This window comes from Hippopotamus amphibius, chromosome 2 (assembly GCF_030028045.1).
Source record: "Hippopotamus amphibius kiboko isolate mHipAmp2 chromosome 2, mHipAmp2.hap2, whole genome shotgun sequence".
In the NCBI taxonomy this organism is placed as follows: Eukaryota; Metazoa; Chordata; class Mammalia; order Artiodactyla; family Hippopotamidae; genus Hippopotamus; species Hippopotamus amphibius.
Genome location: NC_080187.1, coordinates 175,581,675 through 175,591,419, shown reverse-complemented (window position 1 = coordinate 175,591,419; position 9,745 = coordinate 175,581,675). Strand labels below are relative to the sequence as shown.

The following is a 9,745-nucleotide window of genomic DNA, read 5'->3' as shown; positions in this document are numbered from 1 at the left end:
CGCAGGCCCTATGATCCAGACTACAGAAATGCATTCATGTGTGAACCAGGAAAAAGAAATTGTACATTCATAGTAGCATTACTCCTAATAGCTCCAAGCTAGAAACAGCCAAAATATCTACAGTACAATGGTTTAATAAGTGGTGGTTTATTCATAGAATGTAATAGTATAAAGTGGTAAAAATGGACACACTATAGATACATGTAACAACATGACTTTCAAAAATCTTCTAATTGAACAAAAACAAGCAAAACGAAAAAAAAATTTGTTCAGAATGCATAATTAGTTATTAAAATAAAGAAAAATGGGGGGCTGATTACCACCAGGAAAGGAGAATGTTGACAATTGGAGGGACAGAGAAGCAGAGGATAGTGACTGGGATAGAGCATAAGTGGAAATTCTAGGGCACAAGTGATAATCTATTTCTTAATCTCAGTGGTAGTTACTGCGGAGTTTTCTATATAATGATTTAAATGTTAAGCATGTTTCCATACATTTCACAATACAGTAAATGTCTCTCTCTACTGATATTCACTGACTTCTTGCGTATTTACAATCCAACCAATAAGCCAAGGCAGTATTTCAGGATTAGACAAAAATAGCAACTATTGAAATATTAATGTTTATTGCATTCCCCAGGGTGACTTCAATGCATATCTAGATCTCCATTTGTCTTTACAATCATTCAATAATTTCATAGTCCTTTTACAGCTCCCAGACTCATGAAAATCTCCAACACCCCCAACAACTCCAGCACCATCACTGGCTTCATCCTCCTGGGCTTCCCTTGCCCCAGGGAAGGACAGATCCTCCTCTTTGTGCTCTTCTCTGCTGTCTACCTCCTGACCCTCATGGCCAATGGTTCTATCATCTGTGCTGTGCGCTGGGATCAGAGACTCCACACCCCCATGTACATCCTGCTCGCCAACTTCTCCTTCCTGGAGATCTGGTATGTCACCTCCACCGTCCCCAACATGTTAGCCAACTTCCTCTCTGACAACAAGGTCATCTCCTTCTCTGGGTGCTTTCTCCAGTTCTACTTTTTCTTCTCCTTGGGTTCTACAGAATGCTTTTTCTTGGCTATTATGGCATTGGATCGATACCTTGCCATCTGCCGGCCTCTACATTACCCCACTCTCATGACTGGACGTCTCTGCACCAATCTCGTGATCAGCTGCTGGGTACTTGGTTTCCTCTGGTTCTTGATTCCCATCATCATTATTTCCCAGATGTCCTTCTGTGGATCCAGGATTATTGACCACTTCCTGTGTGACCCAGGTCCCCTGTTGGCCCTCACTTGTACTAGAGTCCCTGTAATAGAGTTAACTAGCTCCACCTTAAGTTCTCTGCTCTTATTTATTCCCTTTCTCTTTATCATGGTGTCCTATGCTCTGGTCCTACGAGCCATTTTGAGGATCCCTTCAGCAGCTGGACAAAGAAAAGCTTTCTCCACCTGTGGGTCTCATCTGGCTGTGGTTTCTCTTTTCTATGGCTCAGTGATGGTCATGTATGTGAGTCCAACATCTGAACATGAAGCTGGAATGCAGAAGATAGTGACTTTATTTTATTCTATAGTTACTCCACTCATTAATCCTGTAATATATAGTCTGAGAAACAAAGATATGAAACATGCTATGAAGAAATTATTAGGAACATAAAAGCAAGAGTCTTGGTTTAAAATATATTGGAGGACAGAAACTGTTTTTAATCTTGGTTAAAAAGAAGACAGATATCACTCATAAAATTGTTTATTTTTTTTTGAACTTTATACACCATAGTGGGTTTTTTTATTTTCTAGAATTTATAGACTATAAGGGATCTCAAAGTTGTACTCCATATCCCTAATTTTGCAAATGATAGAGCCATAGATTGAAAAACTGAGTCAACTTTGTTGGGGAAATATAATTAGAAATGAATCTCCTGCCAACCTAGAAAACCTCTCCACATTGGTGGAAGAGAATAAAACAGTTTTATTATTGAATAAGCATTAAAGCAACAGAATATGGGCATCACGGGCAATCCACTGAGAGATGGCAAAGACTGAAAGATGTCATCCTTTTATTGCCAAGCAAATACAACACATTACATACATGTTCTCAAGATAAATAACTAATCCTCAAAAAGACTTGACCATTTTGTCACACATAGATTCACCCTAGATTCACCTGTATTTGGGGTGGCCATCTGTGTTTGTTAATTGGCTTCACATAAAGGAAAAATAACATCTATATGACAGGAGATAGTTTTGCAACTTGGAAGTTAGGCCACCAAACTTAGACTCCTACCTTCCCACAGGAACTGGGAGATTGGGGCCTTTCTACCTTGATGATTACATTTCAAAGACACTTCCCAGGTCCTTGACAGAGACATTCCTGGGTCATAAATCTGGCAAGGGTGTTATTTAACTTTTTAAAATTTACATACATTTCAAAGACAGAGAAAGAACTTAATTACAAGTTTTCTAAAGTAAGTGCGCTAAAAAAAAAGGGAGAGGGGAAACTCTCATTTATTTATTTATTTTTTTAATAAATTTATTTATTTATTTATCGGCTGTGTTGGGTCTTTGTTGCCGTTCGCTGGCTTTCTTTAGTTGCAGTGAGAAGGGACTACTCTTAGTTGTGGTGCGTGGGCTCCTCATTGCCGTGGCTTCTCTCGTTGTGGAACACGGGCTCTAGGTGCATGGGCTTCAGTAGTTGTGGCACATGGGCTCAATAGTTGTGGTACACAGGCTTAGTTGCTCCTCGGCATGTGGGATCTTCCTGGAGCAGGGATTGAACCTGTGTCTTCTGCATTGTCGGGCAGATTCTTAACCACTGCACCACCTAGGAAGCCCTCTTTCTGTATTTTTACAGCAGATAATTAAGCCTCTTATTTTTTGTTTGTATTTGCTCTTACAAATTGCACAATCCTACGGCAAAACCTAAACTTTTCTATTACCTTTCCAACACCAACAAATTCTTGACTCTTCTAGTAGTGCTTATATTTCTGTCCTCCAAAACATCTGTCATGGTAGCATCAATTAGTGCAATATCAATTATAATATATATATATACATATATATATACTTCAGAGCAATAAGAAAAATAGCATCAGCACAATAAAAAAGGTGCCAAATATATTGAAAAAGTAAACAACAAAGGCTTTTAAATATCTGAAAAGACATTCTATTTTATTCAGAATTAGAGAAATACAAAGAAAGCTATAACAAATATACCTCCCCCCCAAAAAAAATTGACAAAGATCACAAATAATATGGGAAAAACAACAATGTCTTCCTTTGCTTGTAGAGCCTAAATTGGTACATCTTTGGAGGACATTTTGTCAAAAAAACTATCAAAATTTAAAGGGCATTCCTTTTGACTCAGCAATTCCACTCAGATATTTATTTGAATAGTATACTCACAAATAAGAAAAATAACATATGTACAAGAATATTGACTACTGTTTCTAATAGCAAAAGATTGGAACAATCTAAATTCCCATTAATTAAGGACTAATCAGATAAATTATTGTATATATATAGAATGGTATATACAATGTAACTGTTAAAAATGAAGATCTGAACATAGTGATATAAAATTACCCGCAAAATTAAAGGAAAAGCAAGGTGAAAGTGATCTGTGTCTTGGACTATCTTTCATGTGAAGAAAGATTATATAAATAAGTACATATTTATATTCCTAAACACATTATGTATTTCTCAAATAAGAAAGAAGAAACTAGTAACAGTGACACTTTTGGGAAACAGAATTGTGTGTCTAGGGATAGGGAGAGAAGGAGATGTTTTCACATATATGCCTTTGTATTTTTAAAATTTCTTTCTATATGTATGTATTTCATTTAAACACACATTTAAACAACATTTAATGTTCACATTTAAAAATAAATTTTAAAACTATTTCACCATGAAATTAGAACCAGGGAAACATTTATTCATAATTCTATGATTCTTTGGGAAACTAGGAAAAGGCAACTGACAACCTCTTGGTGTCATCTCACTAAAATTCTTTGGTTCTGTTGGAACAAAATAAGAACTGTCTTCCTCCTCTGAGGAACTATGAGAGTAAATAAACTATGAAAAACTGAAAACCCCCTTTTTTTAAAATAATTGTTGTATCATCTTCCTCCATGGTCATTTATTCACTAAAACAAACACATTCACGATGCTAAGCACTGAGCTAGAAGGGGTACATCATATACAGAAGTGAGTAAGACACATTTCCTTCTCTTCTGGCATTCATAAACAGGTGGTAAATGGAGCAAGATGTGCTATAAACAAGGGAATTATAGGTTGCTATGGGAGCAAGTAAAAGAGGGCACAGATAAAATTCATAAGTATCAAGGAGAAAGAAAGCATGGCAAGTTCTGAAAAATGCATATAACCATTCCCAGACCATCATCTATTTACAAGTATACTACAATATACAGAAATGTTCCTAAAATAGATGTCCATGTGGCAATTACCACCATAATGATTTACAGTTGGCCACACCTATTAATATATTAAAGAGCATCCTTAATCAAAATAAGTATAGCTTCAAGATATAATATAATTCACAATTCAACAAATAAATATAGATGGATATATATAAAAAAAATAGCAATAAGGAAGTATGTCATTTGGGTATAGGTAATAAAATATAAAAATCAATCCTCAGATGACATCTAAGTACAAATATTACTGATATTTAAAATACTATACTCAGAACTTATCCATTGAGCCATAATCACATTAATTAGAATGTACTTTGTGCCTTTGACCTGCTTTTATGAATTCAATATTTAGCTTTCCCTTTAACTGCAAAGGACACACTGACATTTAATTCTATTCAAGAAAAATTTCTTTAATGCAATGGTTCTTTTCATCCAAAATTTTAAAAATAGCTTGCTCTTTTCTCACTATATAAATAATAAGTGCTCATTGTAATAATTCTCAAAAAATAAACTTTAAAAAAATTTAAAAGTTATCTAAAATCCCATCACTATGGGATAACCACCATTAATATTTTAGTGAACAGTCTTTCAAGTATTGTTTTATACACATACACACACTAACATATGTCAATTTTACATGAGTGGGATATTGTACAAGCTGTCTTTATGGTAGACTCCTTTATTTTTTTCCTTACTACTCATTACCATTACAACTTCATCCTCAATATACTTGTCACTATTTCACCTCCCATCCCTAACCATATTAACAACCTAGTACATATGCTTCATACTGCTTTCCATGATCCTAACTATATACAAATATTAATATTTATAGTCATATTTCACGTTTTTTCATTGTTTATCTTTCAAAAATCAAATCATATTACATAGACTCCTCTATACAGTGCTTTTTTATTTAGCCTTAAAACATGCAACTGCCTCCAAAGTAACATTAGTACACCAAATATTTTCATTTTGTATAGTGGGCCAGAGATATATAATTAATAAAACCAGGGTCCTTCAACAGGATGATTCAACCGGAAAAACTATTCATGAACTTTAGCTATACACATTCCATAAAAGACATGACTGAGAATGGGTTTCATGTGCTTATTGAGTAGGCTATCACTGAGGAAGTTTAAGCCTAGAGTCTTGATCCAGCAATCCCATTGCCAGGCATATATTTGGAGAAAAAAAAGGTTCAAGAGGATACTTTCATCCCAATGTTCATTGCAGTGCTGTTTACAATAACCAAGACATGGAAGCAACCTAAATGTCCATCAACAGATGAATGGATAAAGAAGATATGGTACAGGGATTCTGAACAAGATGGCAGAGTAGGAGGACGTGCGCTTACTCCCTCTTGCAAGAGCACTGGAATTACACCTAACTGCTGACCAATCATTGACAGAAAGACACTGGAACTCACCAAAAAAGACACCCCACATCCAGAGACAAAGGAGAAGCCACAATGAGATGGTAAGAGGGGCACAATCACGTTAAAATCAAATCCCATAAATGCTGGGTGGGTGACTCACAAACTGGAGAAGAGTTATACTGCACAGAAATCCACCCACTAAAGTGAGGGTTCTGAGCCCCACATCAGGCTTCCCAACCTGGGGGTCTGGCAATGGGAGCAGGAATCCCCAGAGAATCAGACTTTGAAAGCCAGTGGGATTTGATTGCAGGACCTCCACAGGACTGGAGGAAACACAGACTCCACTCTTGGAGTGCACACAAAAATAGTGTGCTCACCAGGACCCAGGGGGAAGGAGCAGTGGCCCCATAGGAGACTGAACCAGACCTACCTGCTGGTGTTGGAGGGTTGCCTACAGAGGTGGGGGGCAGCTGTGGCTCACCAAGGAGACAGGGACATTGGTGGCAGGGGTTCTGGGAAGCGCTCTTTGGTGTGAGCCCTCCCACAGTCAACCATTAGCCCCACCAAAGAGCCTGTAAGCTACACTGATGGATAGCCTCAGGCCAAACATCCAACAAGGAGGGAACACAACCCCACCCATTGGCAGACAAGCAGATTAAAGATTTACTGAGCTCTGGCCACCAACCCCAACCCACCATCACTCCCTCCCATCAGGAAGCATGCAAGAGCCTCCTAGATAGCTTCTTCCACAAGAGGGCAGACAGCAGTATCAAGCAGTATCAGCAGTATTTCATCTTGTGGAACTGAAAACCACAGCCACAGAAAGACAGAGAAAATGAAAAGGCAAAGGACTTTGTACCACATGAAGGGACAAGCTAAAACCCCAGAAAAACAACTAAATGAAGAGGAGATAGGCACCCTTCCAGAAAAAGAATTCAGAATAATGATGGTGAAGATGATCTAGGACTTTGAAAAAAGACTGGATGCAAAGATCAAAAAGTTGCAAGAAAAGTTTACCAAAGACCTGGAAGAATTAAAGAGCAAACAAACAGAGATATGCAACACAATAACTGAAATGAACAATACACTAGAAGGAACCAATAGGAGATTAACTGAGGCAGAAGGGTGAATAAGTGACCTGGAAGAGAGAATGGTGATAATCACTGATGCAAAAAAGAATAAAGAAAAAAGAATGAAAAGAACTGAAGACAGCCTAAGAGACCTCTGGGACGTTAAATGCACCAACATTCACATTATAGGTGTCCCAGAGAGAGAAGAGAGAGAGAAAGGACCAAAGAATATATTGGAAGAGATTATAGGTGAAAACTTCCCTAACAGGGAAAGGAAATAGCTACCCAAGTCCAGGAAGCACAGAGAGTCCCAGGCAGAATAAATCCAAGGAGAAACAGGCCAAGACACATAGTAGTCAAACTGACAAAAATTAAAGACAGAGAAATGTTATTAAAAGCAACAAGGGAAAAACAACAAATAACATACAAGGGAACTCCCATAAGGGTAACAGCTGATTTCTCAGCAGAAACACTGCAAACCAGAAGGGAGTGGCACGATATATTTCAGGTGATGACAGGGAAGAACCTACAACCAAGAATACTCTAGCCAGCAAGGATCTCATTTAGATTCGACAGAGAAATCAAAAGCTTTCCAGACAAGCAACAGCTAAGAGAATTCAGCACCACCAAACCAGCCCTACAACAAATGCTAAAGGAACTTCTCTGAGCAGGAAACATACGACAAGAAAAGGACCTACAAAAACAAAAACAAAACAATTAAGAAAATGGTAATAGGAACACACATATCAATACTTACCTTGAAGGTAAATGGACTAAATGCACTGACCAAAAGACACAGACTGGCTGAATGGATACAAAAACAAGACCCATATATATGCTGTCTACAAGAGACCCACTTCAGACCTAGGGACACATACAGACGGAAAGTGAGGGGATGGAAAAAGACATTCCATGCAAATGGAAATCAAAAGAAAGCTGGAGTAGTGATACTCATTTCAGATAAAATAGATTTTAAAATAAAAAATGTTACAAGAGACAAGAAAGGACATTACATAAAGATCAAGGGATCAATTCAAGAAGAGGAGATAGCAATTATAAATATATATGCACCCAATATAGGAGCACCTCAATACATAAGGCAAATGCTAACAACTATGAAAGAGGAGATTGACAGTAACACAATAACAGTGGGGGATTTTAACACCCCACTTCCACCAATGGACAGATCATCCACACAGAAAATTAATAAGGAAACACAAGCTTTAAATGATACAATAAATCAGCTTGATTTAATAGATATCTATAGGACATTACACCCAAAAACAGCAGATTACATGTTCTTCCTAAGTGCACATGGAACATTCTCCAGGATAGATCACATCTTGGGTCATAAGTTAAGCCTTGGTAAATTTAAAGAAATTGAAATCATATCAAGCATCTTTTCTGACCACAAGGCTATGAGATTAGAAATCAATTACAGGAAAAAAAGTGTAAAAAACACAAACACATGGAGGCTAAACAATACACTACTAAATAACCAAGAGATCACTGAAGAAATCAAAGACGAAATCCAAAAATACCTAGAGACAAATGACAATGAAAACATAATGATCCAAAACTTATGGGATGCAGCAAAAGCAGTTCTAAGAGGGAAGTTTATAGCAATACAATCCTACCTCAAGAAATAAGAAACATCCCAAATAAACAATCTAACCTTACACCTAAAGAAACTAGAGAAAGAAGAGCAAACAAAACCCAAAGTTAGCATGAGAGAAATCATAAAGATCAGAGCAGAAATAAATGAAATAGAAACAAAGAAAACAATAGCAAAAAATCAATAAAACTAAAAGATGGTTCTTTGAGAAGATAAATAAAATTGATAAACCTCTAGCAAGATACATCAAGAAAAAGAGGGAGAGGGCTCAAATCACTAAAATTAGAAATGAAACAGGAGAAGTTACAACAGACACCACAGAAATAAAAAGCACCATAAGAGACTACTGCAAGCAACTATATGCCACTACAATGGACAACCTGGATGAAATGGACAGATTCTTAGAAAGGTATAACCTTCTAAGACTGAATTAGGAAGACATAGAAAATATGAACAGACCAATCACAAGTAATGAAATTGAAACTGTGATTAAAAATCTCCCAACAAACAAAAGTCCAGGACCAGATGGATTCACAGGTGAATTTTATCAAACATTTAGAGAAGAGCTAACAGCCATCCTCCTCAAGCTCTTCCAAAAAATTGCAGAGGAAGGAACACTCCCAAACTCATTTTATGAAGCCACCATCACCCGGATACCAAAACCAGACAAAGATACTACAAAAAAGAAAATTACAGGTCAATATAACTGATGAATTTAGATGCAAAAATCCTCAACAAAATACTAGCCAACAGAATCCAACAACACATTAAAAGGATCATACACCATGATCAAGTGGGGTTTATCCCTGGAATGCAAAGATTCTTCACTATATGCAAATCAATCGATGTGATACACCATATTAACAAATTGAAGGATAAAAACCACATGATCATCTCAATAGATACAGAAAAAGCTTTTGACAAAATTCAACACCCATTTATGATAAAAACTCTCCAGAAAGTGGGCATAGAGGGAACCTATCTCAACATAATAAAGGCCATATACGACAAACCCACAGCAAACATCATTCTCAATGGTGAAAATCTGAAAGCATTCCCTCTAAGATCAGGAACAAGACAAGGATGTCCACTCTCTCCACTACTATTCAACATAGTTTTGGAAATCCTTGCCACAGCAATCAGAGAAGAAAATGAAATAAAAGGAATCCAAATTGGAAAAGAAGTAAAACTGTCACTGTTAGCAGATGACATGATGCTACACATAGAAAATCCTAAAGATGCCACCAG

The 9,745-nt window shown here is 36.9% G+C and overlaps 1 protein-coding gene across 1 annotated transcript; it reads left to right on the top strand.

The window, feature by feature from the left end:
* Positions 1-673: 673 nt before the first annotated feature.
* LOC130845879 (olfactory receptor 11G2-like) lies at positions 674-1,658 on the top strand. The gene has a single exon (XM_057723700.1). The coding sequence runs from the start codon at positions 723-725 to the stop codon at positions 1,656-1,658; it is 936 nt and encodes a 311-aa protein (XP_057579683.1). The 5' UTR covers positions 674-722.
* The last annotated feature ends 8,087 nt before the right edge of the window (positions 1,659-9,745 follow it).

Coding starts and splice junctions, on each gene's coding strand:
- LOC130845879 (XM_057723700.1), top strand. CDS start 723: ATGAAAATCTCCAACACCCCCAACAACTCCAGCACCATCACTGGCTTC.